General features: G+C 42.8%; 1 protein-coding gene across 2 annotated transcripts in view; it reads left to right on the top strand.

Annotated features, from left to right (window-relative positions):
• Positions 1-22861, top strand: part of mctp2a (multiple C2 domains, transmembrane 2a) — a 36235-nt gene extending 13374 nt beyond the window's left edge. For both annotated transcript variants that reach the window (XM_050073609.1, XM_050073610.1), the window contains exons 12-23: positions 166-259; positions 355-457; positions 554-656; positions 1210-1311; positions 1432-1506; positions 1795-1914; positions 11795-11914; positions 13020-13061; positions 17776-17885; positions 18447-18556; positions 19753-19850; positions 22012-22861. In XM_050073609.1, the coding sequence (XP_049929566.1) occupies positions 166-259; positions 355-457; positions 554-656; positions 1210-1311; positions 1432-1506; positions 1795-1914; positions 11795-11914; positions 13020-13061; positions 17776-17885; positions 18447-18556; positions 19753-19850; positions 22012-22071 (1137 nt within the window). In that variant the 3' untranslated portion in view covers positions 22072-22861. The remainder of the gene's footprint in view (positions 1-165; positions 260-354; positions 458-553; positions 657-1209; positions 1312-1431; positions 1507-1794; positions 1915-11794; positions 11915-13019; positions 13062-17775; positions 17886-18446; positions 18557-19752; positions 19851-22011) is intronic.
• The last annotated feature ends 3724 nt before the right edge of the window (positions 22862-26585 follow it).

The following is a 26585-nucleotide window of genomic DNA, read 5'->3' on the forward strand; positions in this document are numbered from 1 at the left end:
TGTCATATGGATTTTATGAAATGCTGGTGGGCACATTTTCAATAATACAATTCTGTTACACGCCAGGTGTTAAGATTGCAATTTTACGTGGCACATTTATTAACCATGCTCGTAAAAAGGTGTTTTGAATAACATGTTTTGAATAATTTTATTGTTATTCCCCAGAGCTTAAAGAACTCGCACAAGTGTGTGGGGGAGGTTGGTTTCCTTCAGGTCAAAATTGTAAAGGCAAATGATCTTCCCGCCACAGACCTCAACGGTAATCCATGACAACAATTCACTTCTCTGTTTTCTATCCTCGTGGTCGCGGCTTTGTCTTTACATTAAATATTAACACATCTTTGTAATTTGCAGGAAAAAGCAACCCTTTATGTGTTGTTGAGCTCGGTAACAGCAAACTTCAAACTCACACAATCTACAAGAACCTCAATCCGGAGTGGAACAAAGCCCTTACATTGTAAGTAAGACATCTGGAAAAATAAAAAAACATCTGTCTTATTCTGTGTTGTATATTTTAGTGTGAATAAATGTTTCTGAACTCTTGTGTTTACAGCCCAATTAAAGACATTCATGATGTGATAGAGTTGACTGTCCTGGATGAAAATGGAGACAAAGCCCCAAACTTTATTGGGAAAGTGGCCATTCCATTACTGACGGTAAGTTCCTCTAAGATCAGCAGTTTTGTGGTACTACTGAACTCAAACTCAATCACGTTTTTACCTGGTCTTCTTGTCTTGGTCTTAAAAAGGACTCTGGATTTCTTTCAAGACTGCTCAAGACCGCAATTGCCTGTGCAAAAAAGGAGTGTTGAATAAAGATAGTTAAGTTGATCGAAATTCACCTCTGCAATGCCTTTTGATAATTCTATCAAGACATTTCTCATGGTACGCTTATCCATACACACTTATATGTAGAGTATGGCAATAAAAGAGGTGAATGAAGAGGAATGTTCTTTTTGTTGTGGGTATTTTTATGGGAATGAGAATTTTTGATATCCTGCAATTTGGGACCCGCAGTGGTCTGATCTTGGTCTTGGTCTTGACTTAGTCTCAACCCGTGAAAGGTATGATACACTGGTCTTGGTCATGACTTGGTCTCGGTTAAGGTGGTCTTGGCTACAACATTGATGATCAGCACCTACTCCTGTGACATGATTTAGTTTGTTAAGGTGTTACATAAAAAATTCTGGTATTTTTTTTTATTCTAAAGGTGCAAAATGGACAGGAGATATCTCTGTTCTTGAAGAAAGAAAACTTGGGAAGTACATCAAAAGGAACCATCACACTGGTGCTGGAGGTTATCTATAACAAAGTAAGGATCAAACTTAATATGTCCAAGCTTGTTAGAAAGGTGATAATGTTCCATATCCTGTGGCATGAAGTCAAAAAGTACTTAAACTGCAGTGCTTCCTTTGTTCTTTCTTTGTCCCAGGTCAGAGCTGGTATCAAAACCTTCCAGCTGAAGGAGGCAAAATTAATGGAGGAAAACCAGAAGTTCTCCAAAAAGGTTATCACCATTGATGTTTTTAGCAGAATTTAGCAGATGGAAAAAAAAGGCTTGCAAGTATGCTCCCTTCACATCCCAATAATAAAGTGGCCACAACAAAGCTACACACGGTCGCAGTTTGGATCGGACATAGTCAACCTAATTTGTTTAATTGGCTTTAAAAGTCTAACTTCACTAGTGGCAAATAAGGCAAAGTGAAGCTGATTGAACCTCATTGCAAAGTCATAAACATTATGTCCGGTATCAAATGATACTAACCGGTGTTTTGTTCCAATTATTTCCCATTAGGTTCTTGCCCGGAATATATATCGGGTTCGAAAAATCAGCACAGCAGTTCTGTACACGTTACAGTACATTAAAAGCTGTTTTCAATGGGAGAGCACGCAACGGAGTCTAATAGCCTTTCTGGTAAGTCATTGCCTCACGTTAATGAACTCTCTTTAAGCCTTGGGGCGAACAAGTTTTGTCCCATTTCACTGCAGCCCAGTTTTAACTCTTTCATTTTATGTGAATTAGATGTTGGGGAGAATCTTTGGTTTAGTCGTTTTCTCTCTCGGCTAGTCTTTTTCCCATGAAAAACAATGGCTGCCTTCTGTTTTTATCCCATGCGTATGTGATGGATGTGCTTTATCCCTTAAATCAAACCCCACTTGGCTTTCCTTCAGTTCTGATGACATTAGAGTGTATTTGAAGGGGTGGGGTTTGGGCGTTTGTACATCTGACTTCTTAGCAAAGCCTCCTAGCCCCGGGGACGGTGTAAGGAGGATCACAGTCTCAGCTTCCTTGGGTGGAGGAGTGACAGTCTGCCTCCGAGATTTGAACCTTGTTTAAATGTCTCTGTTTAGCTGTTTTTAATGAGGGTATGTGATCTAAGGTCCTAAGCTTAAATAATCTTAAATCACCCTGTGAATCCCCCTCAGTACAGCACATGTAATGTCATGATTAAGAGTGTACACTTGCCATGAAAGCCCTGCCAGCACCGTGTCAGGGTGAGGAAGCGGTCACAGACAGGGTGTGTGAAGAACTCTCCTTTCACCGCCTTTCTTCTGTCTGCTCTGTCTCAGAATGACATGCAATTCATACCTGGTGTATTCTGTAAGCCCTTCTCACTGATCCTGAGGTGCAAATCCCCCCAGGCAATGGCCAGGCTCAATGTATCACAGCCTTTAGAACAGCAAGGCACACAGACAGGCAGGCGGACACACAGGCAGGAAGACAGAGAACAATGCGGGCGATTGTATAAGGATAGAGTGGGAGGCAGGCTACTATCTGGGAAAGAAAGTTGGAGCACAGAAAGAGGAAGACAGTTTGGTAAGAGTGCGGTCTTACGCAGGCAGATAGCGAGAGACTCGGAGGCAGGGATATGGGCAGGAGTGCAGGAGGATAGGCAGGCTGACAGGTGACAGGTCAGCGGGATGGGGCCATCTTCTTCCACCTATAATTAGATCCTCCGCAGGCGATGGGAGTGTGTGGTGGCACACTCTAATCTTTCATTTCCACTTCTACTCCACCTGCTGTTTAGGAGTGCAGCACACAAATAGAGATCTTAGAATGAAGGGGGAAAAAAAACTCACACACTCACTATTTTCATCAGGACCATCATTGTTACTGTAGTATAGTGCTTCCCTGTCTTATTTTTGTCAGCTGTGTGTCATCTTGCTCCCTGTCAGCGAGGATGGTAATTTCTTGTCTCGCCTTGTCCTTTTATTTGAAACAATTGCTCTGTTTTCAGATACTAACACCGGCACACTGGTTGATATTTTTAAAAGCAGACCGCAACAGAGTAGTCGGAGTTCGCCTTTGTCTGCGATGAGGTGCGCTTCAAATAGTCTAAGTGTCGAAGGTGCGCGGCGAGAATTGCCCAAACAGAGTGAATCTGCCACTGTGTATTCATCACCCACTCATCAGCCGACTGAGAGTTCAGCGAGTGAAAAGTTCTTGTTTTCAATGGGTTATTATATTCTCAACAAGTAACGAGCGCAGTGAAACATGCAAATCACATGTAAATATTGCGTGTAATTGATAGTAACCGCAAAAACTCTGAACTTGAGTCAGCAAGGGCAACAACAGGGTCTTGACTGACTGTCATTACAAGCCTAGTGCCACGCCGCCATCCACACTAGTGCCCCTGCCCACTCCAAGGGTAGCCACTGTACAGCCACTCCTCCTCCTCCTCCAAGTCATCATTTGCAATTAAGTTAGTGTTTGGAGCTGTCTAAAGCAGCATGCCACCATGTGCCTTAATGAAAGCAGCTCCCACTCCTATCTTTATATCTTTAGGCAGTGGTAATAAGGTAACTGATTCAGACATTGACAGATGGCCTCTGCTTGCCTCTCAGATGTGCATAATTATACCACTAGTGTCTGCTCTTTTCCACAGTGGCAGGCAGCGCAGGGCTTCTCAGGGTATGCCGGTAGGAAACGCTGCAGTGGTGGGTCTAGCTTTAATATACATTACAATACATTATTTATCAAGCAGGCAGACCGGTCCTACCCTTTTACACCATATACATCCTGTAATGCATTACCGCTGCTGTGGTTTCTACTGGGACTGCGGGATGCTCGCGTAGTGCTTTACCAGGAATACTTAGCCATTATATCACTCAGTCCCACAGGCCAATTTTTTGACCTCCACACAGCATGCAGTCTACATTTGTATCCTGTTTATGTAGATTCGTGTATGCATTATGAAGTGGTTGTTGGTGTGTGGTGCGTAAGGTATTCAAATTTTGTATGAGGGATCGCTGCTCTGGTTCACGTTAACTATGTGAATGGGAGTGTGGAAAAAAAAGATTTATTTTTTTTTGCAGAGAAGTCTTCTTTGTTCGTAACTTTTCTCTCATGAGTGGCAATCAGAAAGCTTCACACCCAGGAACATATACATTTAGCATTTACAGATTGATGGTTTACTTGGTTCTGCGCTGCAGCGGAGTGTTATTGTGTGAGGAATGGGAATACTTGCAGTATTGTCACTGTTTGCGAGTGCAGGAGGTTACTTGTTTTGATTGTGCAATCTCATCAGCAGAGTCCACACCGTTTGAAGTCGCCTTCGATTTTCCCACCAATGTGTAGCAGTTTTAAAATAGAATCTCTCTAATTAGGTAATGTAACACAAAAAAAATGCAAGAAAATGAAAAAAAAAAAAAAAATCTCCCTCATGCATTTAAACAAAGTTCTGGCAAATCCTCATAAACATTTTCATCAGTGAGCGGAAATACAAACAAGAAATTTTGATTTCTTTCCCTCCTCTTGTTTATGCTACAGTAATGAGCCTAGGATCTGCGCTTTTCAAGAGTTTGACAACAGCATGTTCTTTTCTCTGAGAGAGAGGAAATGTGACAGCTAAAATCTTCATAAAATAACGGCCTTTAGATGTGCTTTTCACTAAGACTGAGCGAGATGAATGTGCTATACATCAGCAGTGACTGCAGAGGGGTCACCCAGAGTTCTTTGCTGCACGCAAGCATAGGACCTGTAGATGGAGCTACAGCACTGCTGGAAACACGAACGGAGGCGCTAAGGAGATCAGTTACTTTTCCCAACAGGAGCCATTCGTGGGAACAACTTGGAGTGAAATCCTCCATTCTGTGCATTACACCAAGAGACACAAGTTTCTTCCACACAAAACAAGGAGAGGGAAAAAAAAAAAGCTAAATGAGTATGTATTAGCCAGCCAAATTAATCTGTTTCAGAAGTTTAAAGTTGAGAACAATTTTGATTTAGATGAAATGGATGAAAGTTAAAAAAAAAAAAAGAAAAAAGAAAAAGGATCATTTACACTTGAAAGCTGATTTTGAGCTTTGCTGTCATTAGACCGCTTTAAGTATTTAAGTAGAATTAATATTTTAACATATGAGGTACCTCATCTGTCAGGAGTTAGACTAGAAAGAAACCTGTATACCTTATGTGAGTATTTGAACCGTTTTCTTTTTGTCACTGCCAGGTAGCAACCGCTTTAGACATCATTTGACAGCCTGTGAAATGCTGATTGCCTCACATCACACACTGTAAAGATGGCATTTGATGAATGTTTGATGCGATGCAGCTGTAAACACACTTGGCAGCTGCAACGGGCACTTTTTTGGGGGGCTGATAGAATCATCGTCTCCCTAGATGAGGGCAGGGCAGGGTCAGATCTGGCTCCAGAGGTCTCGGGAGACCACCTGTGTAGAGCCGCGGCAGTCGGGGCCATTAACCAGAACACCAGCCCGCCTGAGATCAAAGCCATAATCAGAGTTGTCATAATTGTTCTTGTTAACACTGTCCCTGAAAATGAGATGCTTTGTGAGTCTTGGATCTGCCTATTTGTGGTTTACTGCATTGCAGTTGTGGCCGAGCTTTTGTGAGAACAGCGAGACGACTGTGCACGCCTGTGAATTGTCTCCTTGTTTCTGCTCTGCATCTGTTTTCTCTCTGTTTAAAAAAGTTGGAGGCCTAAGAGGAGTGGGTTTCTTCAGTCTCATGGGGGTTACACTCTCCATCTCCCTGGCTGTGGGAGTTCTCACAGACTGTGTAGTGGGAATGTATCTAGCAGGGGAAAAAATGATGACAGTGATGGCGATGTGTATATTCATGGTTTTGAGTCTGAGATCTATTAATTATTAAATGATAGGCTATGACTACTTGCAAACTGCTCAGCAGTGCCTCCTGATTTAACACAGTATTATTATTATTTAGCTTCCCTGAATGGCTATGTGTCAGTTGACAGCTCTGGAGGTTGGCTGAATGCAGTGTGTAACCTTGAAACATGTCCCCCTATTAGTGGGATTAATAAGCTTTCTCTGCTAATATTCACTTCATTAGAGCTGTGAAATTGTTCCTATTGTTATATGTTTTAGGACACGAATTTCAGTTTTGAGAACACATTTGATTCAATTTAAATTGGCCAAATTCCTTCTTATCATTTAGCACTTTAAACTGCACGAAGCAGCTTTTAAGTACAAACAAGTCCTCAGATTTATAATAACTGACCACACTGAATAAGCGTGTGGAGGTTTTATCTGCGCATCTGTTGTCCTTAGTTGTTTTATGTTATGTTTTCATGCGTGCTTTGTGTTTAACCCCATTGTGTGTGCCATATCATAATGACTGCCTTTAACATACTTGCCACCTTCCTAGTCACAGAGGACACTTCTCCCCAGGCAGCTGAGGCGGCGACCTGTCCGCCCCTGTGTGTGGCTGTTCCGGGGCCGGTCTTGGCCCCGGCGCGTTAACGTGCGTGTGAGCTGAGCTGACAGGGAGAGAGAGTCCATGCCACTCCCTCCCCACCTCCTCAGGGGAAAAGGCTCGCATGGCAGATCTGTCACCCAGGAGGTCGCTCAGTGTTAACGCTCCCGACACGGATTAAACACTAGTGGCCAGTGCCGGAGTGCAGGGTCAGTGTAGCCACCACTGACAGGCACCACAGGGCCCCCGCTGACTGCCCCGCTCCAGCCTTGCACTGGCGCTACTCTGGCCTGGGCATGTGTCAGACAGGCAGGGAGACAACAGCCAGAGCTGGCCCTGTGAGCAAATGCTAATGCTTTGCCTCGCACGGCTGCTCTTCCTCAGTGCTTTGATAAAGAGCTGCTATCACTACTGCACTGTACTGTGCATGCATCTAAACAAGCTGTGGTATTTTGTTTATCACTGGCTTACCTTTTGTTCACATATTTTAAAAAAAATAGTGAACACCAATGGGACTTTGTAACATAGTTTTTATGATTTATTTTTAGTTTTGAATTTACCCAAATAATAGAATTGGTACTAAATGTGTCCTTTTGTTGCTTTCTTTTCATTCAGCCATCATTAGGCAAAATAACAGTACTAAATAATTAATTGTGAACAAAGTGGAAAACTAACCCCTTAACTTAAGTAAGTTAGATGCAGTAAATATAAATTTTACTATGTATCACACTGTATTTGATTTAAAATTGAACTGTGAATTGCATCACACCCCGTAACTGTTAGAACAGATTTCATCCCGCTGAAGAGGGACATGAGATTCCCCATTTTATTGCTCTCACTCATATGTAGCCTCTCTCTTTCTCCCCCTCTTTCTCTGTCTCTCTCTCCCTCTCCCCAGTCGATAAGACTTGAGCTGAGCGTATGTGAAATATTTATTCAGCGTTAGCTCAGAGCACCATGGCTGCCCACACACTCTACCTGCCCCGAAGAGAAATCTTATCTGTGCTTCCTCTGCCTCCGACACCCCCTGAAAGCCTGTCCCCACACTGGCCCAAGCTCAACACAAATTACATGTCTCATTGCTCTGCGTTTACAGCTACTTTAAAGCCTGCCGTTGCTGTCCCCAACATAAGCCCTCAGCCAGACTCTGTTTCAGCCAGGCTGGGAAAAAAAAAGACCTGCGTGAGCTGAGCTGCTACTTGTGCCTTTGATTCATTATTAATCTCTTTTTTTGTGCGTGTATTTTAATTGAGGAAGTAATGCAGATTAATTTTACTGCCCTTGATTTCACCCAGAAAAAGACCATCGCGATCTGAGTGAAATTGTGTCAAGGTTTTGAAGAGGCTCCTGTTTGTCTTTTTAAATAATAATCATTTAAATTTATTTTCTTGATTTTTCTATATCTCATATTTGCACATAGTCAAGCGCACAGATTTTGGCCTTTTTCTGCCCGCTACACACTCAACAAACCACGCACACACACACCGAGACAACCATACGCGTACATACACAAACCCTGCAGCCTGTAGTCAGTCTTGTTAAACTCTTTCAGTATATGTTCACGTAATCTGGCATCCGTCCACAGCCCCCATGACTGACCCTCATAATGCTGGCTGGCGCTCTCCTCGCTTTGTTTAGCTTTCCAAGTGGAGTGCAACTGAAGAGAGTAGTGAAGATACAGCCAAGATTAAATCTTCCGTGGTTTTGGATGGTACATACTCTTAAAAATAAGGGTATTTTTGAAATGCAGCATGTTAAACAAATAGTTGTTTTTAGTTTGCTGTCTTTTTTTTTTCACAGCAACATTAGAGGTATGCCATGGTCCCATGTGCTGTGACATTACACTAATTCAGCTCATCAACAGTATTATGTGTGTTATACTGATGTGACGCCTATTATTTATAGCCCGTTATCTGCTGTAGTGTATAAGGAAAGCATTTGGCAGCCTTGCAGTCTGGTGGTATGGCTGCCAGTCAGTAGTTTGGGTTGTTAGACTGGGCAACCCCCTCCTCTGTTAATCAATTTACAGGATGGTAGAAACTCTTATAGAGGGTGTCTTTGTCCCTTTGTTCCTGCTACGATCCCTTCTCCCTCTCCTGGGAGAGTGTGGGTGGTGGGAGCTGCCATGCTTGCTCAGCTTTAAGTTATTTTATTCACACTTTTAATCGCTGAGTGCTTTATTATTAGGTACTGGATTCTGCTGGCCAGGGGATCTGCATGAGAAGGCGCAGAATGCATTTAGTGGAATCATATTAATGGCACTATAAAACAAATCTGTCAGGCTGTTCTTAACCCTGCTGGCAGAATTGCTCTGCCCAGGGTTGCCCCCTTCTCCAAGCGCTTACAGGTGGCTAAGGAGAGTGCATCTCCATCATCTACTCCACCGTGTGCTAATAGTTTTATTAATTCATTCTTTTTTTTTCCTCCCTAGGCACCCTGTGCATAATCATACAGACATTTTTCAGCTAAATGGTGTTTGTCAAGGGAGGTTTCCTACATTAGAGACACTCCTCCCAGACATACATACTAACACTTGTTCAATTACAAGTCGTTTGTTATCCAATTCTGCTGTGTGTAAACCTAAATGCTCAGGTATATCATTAATTGTTACCTCCCTTGCTTTTGTTTGCTGCTTTATGGCCTTTTTGGTGAAATAAATGACTGTTTTACTGCCCCATGCAACATATTAGCATTGTCGCGTGTAAAAAGTTCAAGGTTTTACTTGTCATGCGTAATTTGTTGACGGATGAAAAAATACGCAGCCAGGCCCTTAAGACTGAAACGGAGCCTCTTTGATGGCAATTAAAACGAGGATTATTTTTTATACAAATTTACACTCACGCCTGAAAGGTTGCACTTTGTCCAACATGTCCTTTAATCACTCAGCTGCTTGCTAATAAAACATAAACCACTTAGTGGGGAATTAGTTCTGTCTCCATTTCACAGAAACTCTGGAGAATATGGGGAGACAAGGGGAAGGTTTAGTCCTGCCTCTGCTCATTACTGCGGGATGTCTGACGGCGAAGTCTCAGTCTGTGCACCTGAGTGAAGGAATCTGAGAGGTTTTCCCAGATGTTTCTCTCCATCGTTTTTATTAGTGTTAAAAAAGCATGTAAATCCTGAACACATGGGCTGACATACCATGAGGGAGGAATTGAGAAGATATTTCTGACAGTTTTGGTTTATACCCTCATTTAAGCACTCAGTTTAGACACAAGGCATTGTATTTCTGTAGGCTTTTATCTTGTCCACTGAGCCAGAACGCGGTGAGCAGAAATTTGCATTAGTGGGCGATTATGAATACCTGTGACAGATTCTCTCTGCCGGCTCCCTGGGCGGAAATGAATTGGCTCCCTCTGTTGACTTGCACAGGAAGACAGAGACCAAGCAATTAGACTTTAGTGGTTAATGTAGCAGCTTTTGCAGGGAGGGCAAGGAGGTTCAACATTCCTGCTGGGCTCATGTCAGTTTCCAGGCACATTTTCCCCCCTTTTCTTTTTCCTTTTTTATGAGAATACTGGGAATATGACAAGCTACCTGTCCACCAGCCAGCTGAATTCCTCTGGGGTGAGGGGAGCGTCGCTTTAGAATTGCCTCCCGGGAACTGAGGTGACAACACATGACGTAGGTTATTCATAACAGAGAGGAGATGTACTGCAGCTACCTCTGCACATCATGCATATTCATTGTTTACCTTTTTTTTATTCCCAACCAGCTCTAGTTTGTTGCTGTATACGTAATTCAAATGAGCTCTTATAAAAAAAATAAATAACTCTAACATATTGTTCATTTCTTTATACCTTGGTCATCCCGCTGTGTTTCTGCATGACGCTTCAGCTCACCCACTATCTCCCAGGTTGTATCGAGGGATAATAAGTGGTACAGTGGTGAAGCCTAGGGCAGTTGGGCCACAGTGTTGTCTGCATTACTCATGGTTCACGTTTCCCTGGTGGCCATTTGAACCTAGGCCTGGTGTGGCAGTAGGTAGACTGGCCCCCAGAGCAACGTACACGGACTCTGTGTGGCTGCTATGACAGGAGCAGTCTGCTGTTTACAGGCCTGCTATCAAGGCCCGAAGGCCTCAGTGCTTCACATCCTGTCTCGGGCTTAACTCGAACATATTGTTCGTAGTCGACGCAGCCTCCAGCTCTTTGAGCCTAGACTGCACAGTGCTAGCAACGTGTGGGTTCAGCTCAGCAGTTGTGACTGTTTTGAAATAAACTTTCCAGAAAGAAAAAACTTGTTAAGAAAGTACGATAAATGTAACCGTTGGAAAAGATGCATTAATTATAGAAAACATATATAAAGAATGAGAAAAAAATTTCATTGTGAAAGATGTGTGTGGTAAATAAAGTGGACCATATGTTAGACGTATTGGCACATAATCACACTATAATAGATTTTAAGATTGTACTTGCTGTGGGGGACATTTTTATTTCATCCCTGTCAACCGGCTGGTGTGATCCTCCTCACACATTCCTGATCATTTCAGTTGGAGACAGACTCATTAGGCTGTCACTAAATGGGTTTAAATGCAGCCGTCCAATTAGTGCTCTGCTGTGAAATGCAGTGGGTGTTGTGCAACGTGCTTAGCACCACTCCTTTACAGAATTATGAGGGATTACTCATTCAGTGTGATCCATCTTATTTCTACCAGGGGTCTTGGCTTTTCTCAGTATCATCGCCACGGAGGGGGTAAATGTTGCAAATGCTTCTCCAGTTGCCATATGCGCCTCGTCAGAGAGCCTCGCTGCCTCTGAATCTAAGAGGATTTGATGTGCTAGTTAAAAGACAGCATACCATGCCTATCCATGTCATACTTTCTGTTCTGCAGTAAGGCACTCTGCCAGCGCAGTGTTATTGGTGTATATAAATAGGATTTCAAGATATTAAAAGTTGTCCCTGAATGTCTGTTACTTTCAAACCACTAAGAGTAAAATCTGTTGCCATCGGCTGTAAATCTCAGCGGCTTTACAGTCAGTAGTGCTTTTCATGAGATTTAGGACGTGGTTAAATCCATTATATATTTTGTTTTGGGAACAGGCTTGCTGAGATTTGAAAGCTTGGTCCATGCTATAGTGTGATGGGCTTTGCGTTATACTGTCATGTCCTGTCTTCTCAGATCTTCCTTGTGACGGTGTGGCACTGGGAGCTCTTCATGCTTCCCCTCTTCCTGCTTCTGATCATTGGCTGGCACTACTTCCAGCTCTCTGCAGGGAAGGCCAGCTCCAACCAGGACCTGGTGAGTGACAAGGACTCCGAACTCTTCAGTTTTCATCCAAACGTGTAGACGCATGCTGTTACAGTGCAAATTCAATAAATGTTGACCCAACTGTGGGCGCACCCTGATGGAACGGAGTCCTTTTGGCACACAAATTGCAGTTTCACATGGATGTCAATTAACAACTTTTACACTTGCATGTACATTGTATAATACAGGAGCGTGTCTATAAAATGCACCTCACAGTACAGCCTGTTGTATCGGCCATGTGTTTTATAGCTGGTTAAACTAGTTTCTACATTTTCTCCAGGGGCCCAATAAAACACCAAGCAATAAGGAGCCCCTAGAATTAAATGACTGTAAATGTATGTATAGCCTATAGTCTGTTGATTTAGTCTCATCACATCTGTAAAATGCACGAGTACAGTTCCCTCCACAACATACCACTATCTCCTCTCTCTATCTGCTGTTATGGAAATTATGTTTGCCCTACACATGTCTGTGAAGGTTAATGCTGTTCACACTTCTGACTGCCCCCCAATTTCACTATGTTGTAAGCCTTCTCACCGGCCAGCCAGGGGCCTGGCCCGCTCACACACCCTCCCCAAAGCAACATCCCCGGCCCGGTGATTGTGTTTATGGCTGCTGGCAAAGATGCCGTCCCTGGGCAATGTTAAAGCCCAGGCTCACCCTCATATCCAGTGTGGAGACACTGCCACCCCTCTGTGACCCTCTGGCCGGCAATGACACAGCTCTGTTCCCAGGCAATGTCACAGTGTGCACCACATTGGGGTCAGGGATGACTTGATATAAAGTGATCTAGGCAACAGCATCCAAATTAAATGTGTTTTTTTTTTTCTTCTCCTCTTTCTGTTTTTCTGTGTGCTTATGTTGTGGAGAAATGAGATTGCTTTGGTGTGACAGTGCTCTTGTGAGGAAGGCCCTCTTTCACCTCTCCTTTTGTGTGAGGTCACCCCTGTGATGCAGTCTCTATGGAAACAAGCCTCTCCCAATAGGGGTGAATGTACTCAAAGAAAATTTCATTACTAGGTGTTTGTTAAAAATGCTCCAGTGCCCACATGTCCCGTTCGTTTGAAATCACCCTCTACCCTTTATTTTCTCTTAGGTGAACATGAGCATGGGTGACGACGAAGAGGAAGACGAGAAGGTATTTTATCTTGTCTCTTTCTAACATTTTAAGGGCTAATATGTTTTGGTGGAATGTTATCGCGTCTCAGATTTCAGCACAAATATAAATATGTCTTTGAAGGTTTACCATGGACACTGAATGTTTTAAATATCACAGTGACATTACTCAATGGCTTTATGTAAAAATAATTTTTGAACTTATGATATGTGTGACCCCTTCTGATATTTCTATCTGAATCACCAAGGTTAAATCAAATACATAACAACGTCTGCATTGCCTGTGCTGGGCACAGATTCCCGGTTCAGCAAGTAGCTGATATTCTTACACAGATGAGCACTTGCTTCTTAGAAAATAAAAATTATTTTACTGAAGAGCCACACAGGTTCCAGTCTGTATTTTAATATCTTCAAAATCACAGTTACTTCTCAGAGGCTCTTTTCTGACTAAGAATAGAAATATTTTCATGCATCCCAAATGAGGGCAACATCTATGAAACAGTTGTAGCATGTAGCTCTTTATTCTGCTCCTCTGGGTATTCAGTGTCACTCTACAAATGCACTCCGCTGAGACACTGCAGTCCTTTGAAAATCTATAAATCAAATTTAAACAGCACTGTCAATTAGATTCTGCACAGCTGTTAAGTATAAAATTTTTGTATCATCATTTTCTAAATAGGAAAGTTGTGTTGAGAGTGACCTTTTACCACCAGAACAAATGAACAAAGTACAATAACACAGCATCAAACTTATACTTCGCCCCAAAGATTATCAGTCGTTCTCACTCGCTCGTTTGTGAGAAATCATACATGATAATGTATTAATGCATCTCTCCAGTGTCTCTTGAAAAACAAAACAACAGGAAATCTGTAAGTAGCCTGAAATTATACTTCCCCACAGCACATAATATTCAATTACACTCATCCCACTGTTTCCTGTAAAGAAGGAAGAGTTAACAGGGATGTGTATTATTGCTTTATGGCAATGAAGTGTGGAGCTAACGCAAAGCCTCCAAGCGATGACCCTTGTGCTTCGTGTCTAGGCCCAGGATTCATATCCATAATGCACTCAATATATTCTGTTGTGATGACCTGGGGCTATGAAAAAAGCCAGCTTCTTTTAAAAAACACAGGCACATCCACCAAATCCTGTCTGAAAGGATGGGCTAATTCACAGATGAAACTCGCATGATATGTCTGCACACACGAAAGCGGGGAGCCGCACTTGCTATCATCGCTAGGAACAGGCAAACTGGTGCTTAAACAAACAGCAGTGACACAGAAAATTCAGTGTTTTTATGAATATTGAATCAGGCAGGATTACCTTTGTGCACTGAATTAAATATCATTGCTCTGTATAACTATTATTACACATGTATTTACCTTGAAAACTCAATATTTAATATAGGAATGTTTACTCTTTCAGTTTAAAAAATGGCAGTGTCTTTAGAAAGGTTTAAGATTCTCTCAGTGCGTAGCATGTGTTTCCGAACTCTTAAGCTTTCTGAAAGGTTTTCCATGAGCCTCCCTAAGCCCTTTCACACTCAGAGGAAATGAAATATCTCCTTTCATTTACTAATTAAGCAGTCACCCATGTTTGTTTTAAGCTGTCAGCTTTAATTTAAAGTGGCTTTTTTGAAAGTCTTGTTATGGTCTCGCTGTCACTTGGATGTGATATCATGCAGTTAGATCAAGCAGTGTAGCTTTACACCTCCTATCAAAGTCTTCTTTAGAAATATTTGGGGTTAAAGAGTGATCAGTGTTAAATTTGATGACTTCAAAGCCTTTGCTTTCTCTCCCCCTAGTCTTTCCTCTAACATGTGAATAAAGGCTTTTCCCTCTGAGAAGGTTATGATTACCACTCAAATATGTTTTTATCCCCCTTTTTTCCCCCTTGAGGAAGGAAATATTTAAACCTCAGACAGAGCAGCGAGAATGTGAAGGCATGACGTTAAAGAGAGACGAAAGGCAAGGCAGTGTTACAGCGGGATAATACAGAACAGATTCTCTGCCTGTGAACAAATCTGTCCTCGGGGAAAGAGACAGCTTACAAATTATGTGTGGGCAAAGTGACTTCCCTTTGGCCTTAGGTATCAATTGTGCAGATAGACAATATTTAATCATAACATAAAGAAACAGAGAGGCAAAACAAGTCCATAGATCTCCAATAGAAATGAAAAGGGAAGATGAAACAGCCCTTTCATTGCCCCCTGGCTGGCAGTGCTGGTCTGAGGTTGACTTGCTCCCAGAGCCTTGCCCAGGGGAGTTTGAGGGGGAGGAGGTGGTTGTGGGGGTGCTAGACTGGGCTGGGGGGTTACTCCATCTCTCACCCGATAGTCCACAGTCACCGCTGGGTCTCCTTGAGCACACCAGTCAGACAGACTGCCCATGTCGTGATGTGTGGCGTGCATTACAAGAGCCGCCGCACATGCACCCACCAACACATTAAAGCTTTTTTTGTGTGTTTTTATCCCAGCAAATTGTTTTTTAGCTTATTTTAGCTCCATGTGAGGTAATTTGACTAGAACACAGGTGTTTTTCATTTAGATGCACTTCTTATCTTTGTCAAAAAAAAAAAAAAAAAGTCACTTGAAAAAATTATTCAGTCAGAGAATTCAAATTTGGCACCGTTTATTCTAATTAGGATGATGCTAAATGAGCTTTTTCCAGCCTTTGATAACACCCCACATGTCTGTGAGAGTATGTTTACCTTTGTGCAGGAGATCAAATTGGTTCTCCATTACCGCACCTTAAAAGGAAGCTTTTACAATTTTATCTGAAATGAGAATATGATTTCACACAGGTTTTCTAATCAGTAGACATTTAGGATTCATTTAGTCCATCCCCAGTTTACCCATCCTTTTCCATTTCAGAAGGAGATCTTTTATTTATTTTTGTTTTCCCTGCACTCGTGCACATGCTGAAAAAGAGAAATGAACAAAGATAAAGAATATCATCAAATGATTAACGTAGGAAGGACTTCAGTTTTGGTCGCTAAGGAGATGGAGGATTTCAAGAATCTTAAAGCACATGAATAATGATAATCATGAGAGCTCTGACTCTCGATGCATACTTCAGAGTACATCTATTTGTCTGTTTTTCCTTTTAGAAATGAAAGCCAATATGGTTTCTCTTTTTTCCTGCCGGAGCTGTATTTCTGGCTAAATTTACCTTGCATGTGTAGCCAGTGCAGTAAAATAGTTCTTCCTATCTCTTATTAGATTTGAATTCTAAATCATGTAATTGGGCCGTTTAAACAAGTTTAAATGGAAATATGAAAAGGAATGTGAGCCCTGCTGATGAGGCTCCATATCGAGTGAGCGTGGCTCTCTGTGTCCATCAGGAGCTCACCAACACGGGTTGTAATGGCTTTTAGCGGAATCTAACAGTGTTCCCGCTTTCAAAATAAACTTGGATAAAGAGCTCAATTAACACCTGATGTAGAGGAAAGGACACGCGTGAAGGTTTGCTCAGCGCCCCCCCACCCCTCCTCGCCACTGCAGTGGAGTGGAGTAAGATGATGCATAACCACAGATAGTCCTCTCTCCCCATGATGAGACCATGAGATGTTAATCTCACAGAAAGCATATTTGTGATAGTTTTTCCTTTTTTGGACAGTGCTGAGCCTCCAGTGTCTGTCCAGATCCGAGCCCGGTGGGGGAGGCTCTGCTAGTGTGGGAATTGCTCTCTTCCTGCGCCTTGCGTGGAGAAGAGTGGGCCTGACAGTGGGGAGTCTCTATGTGCTGGCAGACAGTGTGTTCCCAGGGGCTGCCTCATGAAGCTCTGATAAAGGCATTCTGTCTGGACCCTGTCAATGCTCACAGGCTGCGGCTTCGGCTGACTTGTAACATAAACATATAGACATCCCCAAGCCTCCTGCTAGGGTCCATCAGAGCGCCCTCCCCCAACACTCTCATTCCCCTTCTCCCTCTCACTCTTCCTCTCCCGCCCTCTGTCATCATTCCTGTCATTATTTCCTCCTTTTGATGTGAGGCTTCTCAGCCCTCTTTAGCTTGTGTTACTTGTGTTATCTCTAGTCACTCCTCTGCCTTTGGAAGGCTTCACACTCGTTATTTCCAGCCTTGATGTGATCACATTTATTTCTTTTTGAGACCCTCCAACCCCCTCGCATGTTGACTTATTGCTTTGCCAGACTCAGTCGTTATTATATCAGCGCATTAAAAGCAAATAATACTTAGTTGTGACAAGAATCATGCGAGCGAAAGAGTGAGCACATCCAACTGGTGTTCTAAGCGGGGTGAAGTGTTTTTCTCATGCCGGGTAAGTGTGAGGATGGGTTAGAAAGCCCGGCCTGACAGATTTGTAAAAACATGTTCAAACTTGTCCTGTGCAGGTTGCTGGAAAGGAATCTTTCCTAAGTTGTGAGGCCCCTGCTCCTCTCGTCTAGGTCGTCTATTCTGCCTGATTGCGGATGGCCATTTTGTGTACTTTTCATCTACCAGAGAGTCTTGATTGTGCTGCACTTGTGCAACAGCTCTATTGTGTGTGGCGGACAAAAGCTGAAATCTCTCAGCCATCCACATAACAGCTTCTGAGCACTGAGTCTGTCTCATCTTCAAAAGCATAGTCTGAAGATGTACAGTGTTTGCTCATTATGGGCCATTCAATAGATAAATCACACATAATAGCACAGCAGAGATAAACTGCTCTTTGTCTACCCTGCCCAACAATTGACATACAGTGTACCTCATCAGTGTCTGTGCATTTTTTTTTTAGGAATCCGGAAAAAAGGGTTTGATGGATAAGATACATATGGTGCAGGAAGTGTTGCTGGTTGTCCAGAACGTTTTGGAGGAAATCGCAAACATCGGGGAGCGAATCAGGAAGTAAACATTTTTATTTTTATCCTACAAAGTATTTTTAATTTTTAATTAATATTGGTGTTTTTTCATAGAACTTTACGTTAGGCTGATGTAGGGCTGGGTAACGTATCAATATTTTCTCAGGATAGTGATATTAAACTACACATCGCTTTAGATCTTGGATATTATGATAGCAATGTTGCCTTTTCATGATTTTAAAGGCTGCATTACAGTAATGTGCTGTAATTTTCTTAACTTGCCAGACTGTTCTAGCTGTTCTGTTATTTGCCTTTACCTGCTTAAGTCATTATATCTGCATTACTGATGATTGTTTATCAAAAATCTAATTGAAATGTTGCCTTTTCATGATTTTAAAGGCTAGATTACAGTAAAGTGCTGTAATTTTCTTAACTTACCGGATTGTTCTAGCTGTTCTGTTATTTGCCTTTATCAAAATCTCATTGTGTAAATGTTTTTTGAAAGCACCAATAGTCACCCCCACAATACTGTCGCAATATCAGTATTGTGATATTTGATTTTCTCCATATCACCCAGCTCTAATCTGACACAATGATCCTTTTCTAGCATAGTCAACTGGTCCGTCCCGTTCCTGTCGTGCCTGGCCTGCCTGGTGCTGTTTGTGGCAACAACGCTGTTATATTTCATCCCTCTGCGATATCTTGTGCTGATATGGGGTAAGTTCTACATCTGAAAACACAATTTAATTCATGAAATTGTAATTTATTTATTTTTTCATAACTACAAGTGTAATGGGCAAATAGCACAAGCTAACAAACTCCCACTATGTGTGTCTTGCAAGATCCTTCATTACCGTGACCAAAACATCCTGACAAATTGCATAAAAATCGACGCCCAAACTGCTGTTGCAAAACAAAACTCTTACTCACTCTTCCTAACTGCAAATCCATGATTTAATGAAGTACAGTAATTTAAGAACTCTGCCATGCCTACACCTCTGCAGATGCACAGAGATCAGACAGCTGCAGAGGTTTGCACTGCTCAGTGTGGGCTGATGTAGCAGAGCCCAGCAGAGGCGAGGCCTAAGGTTTGTGTGAAAACAAAGCAGAGGTAGAGTAGCAAGCTGTATATAATACATGATGTCCTTGGGCAGTCTGTAGGCTCCTGGTCTAGCCTCTCATTATCTGCTGTAGTCATACAGAATAGACAGTCATCTCAGTGGTCAGGGAGATATGCTGCCCTTAACAGGCTCTCCTCCTCCAGCTGTAAGCCCACAACCACTGTACTTCCACACTGCCTTCAACACAATCAATACCAAAAAACCATCATATCAAACAAAAAACACACAGTCTGAGACACTCCTCTGCCTTCCCAGTTAACCCCCATCTCTGTGGTTGCAAGGCAAGCCTTTCAAGTTGCTTGCACATATTTAAGTCCTTAGGTTCTTTGTCTGCATGTTGAGGTACAGGCAGTACCAAGCTGTGAATATAATGGTCCCATTACAAGACCCCAGAGATATTTTTTTTTCTCTGTGGTATGCAGCCATGTGCAAAGTAAATATAGATGTGCTAGAAATGATCAGATTGAAGCAAACTAAAGTGAGGAAAAGTTGTTGTGACTATGTGCCTCTTTTTCAAATTGCAGTGATCATTATTCATCAGCTTTAATTGATTAACTGTTACAGCATCCACACTTGTCTCCATTGTATTAGTCTGGCTTGGATTCAGTTTGGCTGAAGGGGATCAATTGAAACAGCATCATGTAATGCAGTTACTGATACACCGGTGGGAACTATACTGCACAGTCCATAGATAGGGTTACACAACTCTTTTTATTATTATTATTTTTTACACTGCAAAATATGCCAGTTGCTGTGACACCTTTATTTATTAATGTGCTCTTGTTTTCACAGGCGTTAACAAATTTACCAAGAAGCTGCGCAACCCATATACTATTGACAATAATGAAATACTGGATTTCCTCAAGAGGGTGCCTTCTGATGTTCAAAAGGTAAGGGTCCAATTTTACATACAGATAGGGAGGGAATTCCCTGAAGATGTCTGCATTATTTGCTGTACCAGAATTCCCAAGTGTTGCAGAAATATATCCTCTGGCTTTGTTTGATTATTAATGGACTCTCGCCTTTAAAGCAGCCCTGGCCCAATTATTCCTCAGTGCAGCTCCATGTAGTCGCCGTATTGCCTGAGTGAGGAGATGCTCAGATCTGTCCTCAGCCATATTGCCGCAGCCTCGTCCGTTATTAACAATTTTGTCCGTCTGATTGAAGCGCTGTGACATTAAAGTTGGTGATTGGCCGAGGGCCGGCAGAGGGCTCCTGACGTCTCTGGCTGTTGTGTCAGCAGAGAAACTCTGATGTGGCCTCAGTCACTTCAGGGTGGTGGAGTCAATTAATGTAGTCGTGAGCCCCAGTCGTCTTGCTGGGTGCCATATGTGATTACATATTAGCCATGGCTGATATGTCATTTGCATTTACATCACAGAGCTGAGGAGAGCTGTCAGGGTGTTGTAAGTGGCGCCGGGTGTTCGCCGTTCTCTGACTGAGAATTTTGCTCGGCCAGGAAATGAAGTGCCACACAGTGCCTTCATCTCCCAGGTAACTCGCCAGACTGAATTCAGCGAGAAATCCTGACAGTCTGGATCTGGAAAGACACTCTCACCCCAGTCTGTTTCTCTGCTGCACCCTTGATGTCCTCCTGCAGCAAGCCATTGCTGACTTCTCTGTGATGTTGGAGGGAGCCTGTGTTGTTAGAGATTTGGCTGACTGAGTTGGCAAAACAAGGTGGTGAATACATTTTGATTCAGAATCCTTTGTATGTCTTCTTCCCCATTGGGATACAATGTTTGAGCTTTGAAAATGACTCACTTTCAAATCTCATGGAAACAATACTTTTTAGCCTGGTTTAAAAGAGAAACTACATCTTGAAAATAGCTCCAATCATAAAAAACAAAACACCCTTAAGATTCATCATAAGTACGTTTCATTATGTACTGTGAAAAATAACCTTAACATCATATACACAGGAGACCCAAAACAATAGACCACATATTTTGTTTTTGTTGACTTAGAACTTCAATCCTCAGATAGGTGTGGACACAAAAACACCACAAAGGCTGAAAATTGACTCCTGTCTTTCTTGCAAATGTGACTTGGCAATTAGTGCCTGTGCACATCTACAAAGTCTGCCTCAAACGGGGACTTCTGACAACACTGTGTCTGTCCTGAAATAAGAAGCATCTGTCAGTTCTGAGGACAGTTTCATGTTCTGATGCAGGAGGCAGTCACTTTGTTCCCACATTCCATCTCCCATTCTAATAATGGAGACCAGCTAATTAGCATAGAGTTCTTACCTTTATTCAACAGATTCACCGTATTGTTTGAGCTCAGCAAGCGTGCTTCAAAAGCAAGTTTTCAAATTCCAGCTCTTCTCCTTTTCAGTTTACCCTATGATCAGTCCTTTTTGGATTATGGTGGCAGTTTTGAAATAAAAATACGGACAGTTGAATCTAATTTTTTGAATGTCAAAGAGAACATGATTCTACAACATACATTTATTTTGTAAATCCATTTGAACATCAAGGCACTTCTGGGGAAAAAAAATCAGACATGAGTAAATCTATCTTCAGCTTAATGCTACACATGTAACCAACAGAAAAAAAACAAGGTTGTGAGTTCAGATGTCACACGTCAGGTCTTGTTTTTCCCTGAAGAAATCAAAGTCACACCAAGGGTCTGTAAAGCCACGAAGAAAGTTACACATCAACTGATGCTGGTAACTTAAACAGCAATGGCTTTATACTATTCTCAGGCTTGAAGAAAGTTTTCTTTAGGGGACATAACTTACAGTGAGTGATTATGCAGTTTGCAACTCCCTCACTGGCCTGGCAGGTCATCTCAACAGTTGATGTCTGTTTCTAATATTGTGATTGTGGTGCAGAATGAGGGGGGCGTACACTGGTACGGAACCCTTGACTCTTCAAATCCTTCCTCCCTGTGATTAATCCCCTCTGCTCCTGTGTTTAAAAAATGATTCATTACAGGCGCGCCCGCCTCGCTTTCCCCTGCACCAGCTCTCCTCAGGGGAGCCATTACCGTGCGCTCCACTGAGCTCGGATTACCTGCCTCTGACCAAACTCCTGTTTGTTTTTACAGGTGCAGCACAGCGCGCTGAGAGCGCCCACCAGCCAGAACCAGCCGAAGAAGAAAAGGTAGACTCCGCGGACACGCTGGATGAAAGGCTGTTCTCCTTTTGAATACGGTACGACGCAGTCCACCTGACAACAATGCTCCAGTGCCAGCAGAGCCCATGACCCTGTGCACCCCACCATACCACCCTAACTCTGCCCCCTGCTGCTGAGGGGCAGCCAGCCGCTCTCTGGCTTGTGTGTTTGCCACCCCCCTGACAGAGGCTGTGAACTGCAGCAGCTAGGAGGGCAGCACATGGCGCTGTCAATCACAAGCCTGGAGGTAAAGAAAAGAGAGCACTGCAAGGCTCAGCCTTCATCTTTGGATATAATTTAGAAAAGGAATGAAAAGCGTCGGGTTTGGCTTACCTTAGACCTCCACTGTCTTGCTGTTTTTTTCTTACTTTGGTGAAACTTAGAAATTTGCCTTCAGGTTAAGTTTATACAAGCTTAACAGTTTATGGAAAACACACCGTGGCAAGGTTTTTCTTTATCCATGTGTTAATATAATTACAGGTCAGAAGGTCATGTATATTGCAATAGATTTTTAAATAATCAAATTTACGTTTTGACGCACATTTAAAATATTTTTACATAATATTGAATATTGCCGTTCTTGTTGTGGTAAGGATTTACTGTATATAATATGCCATCAGCACAAATCTATATTTATGTAATACGTGTGTATTTTTTTCAGCTGACTTTATGCTCGTGTATATTAGACTGATTAATTTGAGAGTTTTATTGTTACTCAGTTTCTTGTCTTCATCATCAAATTGAGAATTTGCAGGAATCCTGAATAAAGAATCTTGATCAGTTTGAGCTCTTGTTTTTTGCCCGTGCTTTTTCAATAACTGCACTCTAGTGAGGATGGATTACACCACTTCTTTACTTGAATACACAGTAAACACATCTGATTACACAACACAGCCATTGGAACAGAGCTCACACACCGGCCACCGCTGCGCCTTGGTTACCGAGCTCACATCAAAGCTGTGTGGCTCCAGTGTGCTTCCTAATGCATTGCTTTGTTGCCTTCTCACAATAACAGGGTCCAGATGAGAGAGAAAGAGCTCATCTCACAGAGTACTCTCTCCATCCTCAGCACTTAGTGCTTTACATTTCCACTAAAATCACCTGGCCTATCTAATGGCTACACACACACATACTCTGGTTTTTCCATCTGTCTCCCCACAATAGTTTTTCCAAGAAGAGAGATGTAGTATATCCTCTATCAATTTTCTCATCCATGTTTAGTTTACATACAAAAACGATAAATTATGAACACCTTTGGCTGTTTTGATTTTTGCTAAACATGTGAAACAATTTTGATTATTCTCACAATAATGCCACACTGAGAACAAAAACAAATTCCATCTAAATATTTACAATTCATATTGCACTTATTTGGTTTATTAGCCTGTCTACATGAGAGGCAGTTTGCATGAAAAAAAAAATAGTTTCCCTCTTCACTTGCTGTCTGTCTCTCTGATAGCAGACAAATGGCAAGCACTCTCTTTTAAAATATACATAGTTAGAACTAAAGTTGGGCTGAACTGAGGCTTGGACCCCACCGTTGGGAGTTTGTTCTAACTGATTGGGGGACTGAGCATCGCGGCCGGGTGCCCCCCTCCTCAGCAGTAGCACGCTGGTGAAAGAGCATCCATCTGTGCTTTGTGAAGAGTTTGATTGGCTCAGGGGGACCTGGTGGAGCCCCGGGCTATCTCTTTTGACAGGCTGATAGAGACATCACTGGGCTCTCCCAGGAGCTGCCACCAGGGGTCCATTTCAAAGTGAGAGGGTGTGGAGGTGACCCTGAGCTTCTGACGAGCTAAATCCCACACACTGGCTGAAACCCTCCTACATTCTTGGCTCCATTGGGGCTGTGGGGTGGGGTGGGGGGGGCTGGTTTTGGCTGTGCTGGGAGGAGGGCAGAGCTGGGGAGGGAGGGGTGGAGGGTACAAGGAGATCACTGGCAAGACCCGATGAAGTGTCCCCAAGAGGTGAAACCAATTAAGCAATACTCCCAGGGTACTTTTAATCGACATTTCAGCAAACATCCAAATTGCCGCACCAGGACATCTAAATTTCTGACAGAACACGTAAAAATAAGAACCTGACAATTAGCAGGCACATAAAGCCAAATTTAACTATAAAAAAAAAAACCTCACTTTGGTGAAGAGCAATTTTAAAGTTAAAATAAAACTGTGTCATGGGCAGATACATCATTGAGGCAAATGCTGCCAGTGACATTACGAGAGGTCATATGGGAATACGGTTGCCTGCCTCCAAGCTGTCAAATCTTTGGATCCGTGGCACCGAGGTTGTGGACTTGGATGTTCCCTGTATCATTCATAGTCAATGGATCATACAGAAGAGTCTGACAGGGTTACAACAAATGTTGATTCGGCTCTGCACGCACCAGTGCACACTCATGCTACCTACTCGCACCGCGCGTGCACCCAAACACACATAAGCTCCTCTTCAAAGAGGTGTAATCATATTTAAGGAATTATTCATCAATGTATTTTCTCCTGGGAAGGCTACGAATCTCAGCAGAGGAAGTCACTGTGCAATATGGTCCCCGAATGCAGTGGGGAAAATCCCTGGATGTTTTACAAGCTTGCTAATGAACATTTGAGCCACACAGCAGTTAACATTGTCTGATCACATTTTTTTTTTCCAGCAGTAGTTGTTGTTGTTGTGCATGGTGTGGCAGTGATGTCTTCATCAGGCTGTCAAAAAGGAAGTGCCTGCAGCTGTAGCGGATCCCCCCAGAGCCTGTCACACTCCTTGTTTCCATGGCAGTCCTTCAGGCAGCACCACAGGCAGGCTGTGTGCAAGGACCCATACAACCTGTTTTTTCAGCAGCCGCTCCTCTGATGTTCAGCCCCGGAGCGGGCGTCAAACTACCAAGTGCAGAGAGAGAGAACAGTGCACCCTTTCTCTCTGTCGCAGTTCTGCGCCGCTTTACAAGGAGATGCATAGCAAAAAAAAAAAAAAAAAGACCTCCTCATTTGAATAAGCCACTATTCTCAGCACCTCCTTAGTAATTGTTACATGTGCAATGCCGTTAAGGTTCTCTGACCTCCTCTCTGGGAGACATAATGCGCACAGTGGGACAAAGTAAGAAAAGCACGACTCATAGTTGACTTACACGTGTTAAAGCTCTTATGCATGTGTTATTTGGTCTGCTTGTTCCACCTGAGAAGCGGGTCGTGGAGATCAGTGGCTATGCTGCAAGTCCCAACTGGCCTAAATTAAAGGTGCAGGGGTTACGGTCTGCCTCCAGACAGAACCCTGACACCAATAAAGAGCAGAATTTGCCAGGGCATCGACTCAGTGGAAACACAATCCAAATGACAGAACAGACGGAGTATGCTGCAGTCAGTTTTTTTTGCCTATCAGAGCACATTTACCTGAGGAGGCTGCATGGGGAGCTTTTAAAATGACGCCGTATTCTGCTTTTGCGGTTCCAGATTGTAACTTAAGCGCTCGGCGCATTGCTTTACTCTCTCCCGATGATAGAATATATAAATCATGGTAACCAGGATTGATGTTGTCTCTGGGAATAGGGGTGGGAATATGACTGAGATAACAACAGAGAGAAAAATGGTCGCTAATAGCTGCTGTTTTCAGGAGCTGCAGTTTACTAATAATTCATTTTGTGGCCCACAGTACACACTGGTGTTAAGACATGGCAAAAGCCATAATTCTTTATAGCATCAAGAACAGAAGATGGCCTTTAAGAGCTGAAATTAAATCATTGGCCTTTAAAAGCATCTCTCTAAGGGGCAAGCTGCATTAATAAATTCAACTGATTCTGCTTTAATATTATTCAGAGTGCATTAAAATGAAGACAACAGCTGGGATCATGCCCAGTCTCGGGAGTATTGCTTGGGCCAATGAGTGCCGCCGAGATGCAAAGCATGTCTGAGCGCAACCCTGCCTTGTGGACGGGGAGGGGACACAAGGTCTCGGTGTTACAGGTGCAGGCCTGACAGTTGCTGTTCCCGGATCAGAGGTTGTTGGGTACTGACACCGGCCACAGGACAGCTACTGCCTGCCTCAAAAAACAATGTCACATGGGAACAGACACCCGGCCACCCAGCCAATCAGGCCAGCCACTACCGCAATCATGACAGTACTGCTTATGAGAACTACAAGAACCTTCAAACTATTAAATGCTTTGTTTTTATAGCCGCTGAATGGAATAGTTATGGGCGTACTTTGTCATGTTGAAAAATGGATAAACTGCAGAAGGGGCAAAACACTGCTGTGGCTTTGAAAAAAAGGAGCGGAAATAAAGTGTTAAGCTTTCTAACATTTGGTGTTACATCAGTGCTCTATAGTTAGCACGAGCACATGCGTCAGGAAACAATACAAAGAATAATTGAACTGCATATTTCATTCTAATTAACAGTGATATAACGCAATGTGACTCTCGGCCTCCTGAGGAAAGAGCACCATATTTTGTTTGATGAATCTGCTAAAGCCACAGCTAGTCTCGCCACTAACCCCTGGGGAATCAGGTATCATTAG

Source organism: Epinephelus moara, chromosome 20 (genome assembly GCF_006386435.1).
Source record: "Epinephelus moara isolate mb chromosome 20, YSFRI_EMoa_1.0, whole genome shotgun sequence".
Lineage (NCBI taxonomy): Eukaryota > Metazoa > Chordata > Actinopteri > Perciformes > Serranidae > Epinephelus > Epinephelus moara.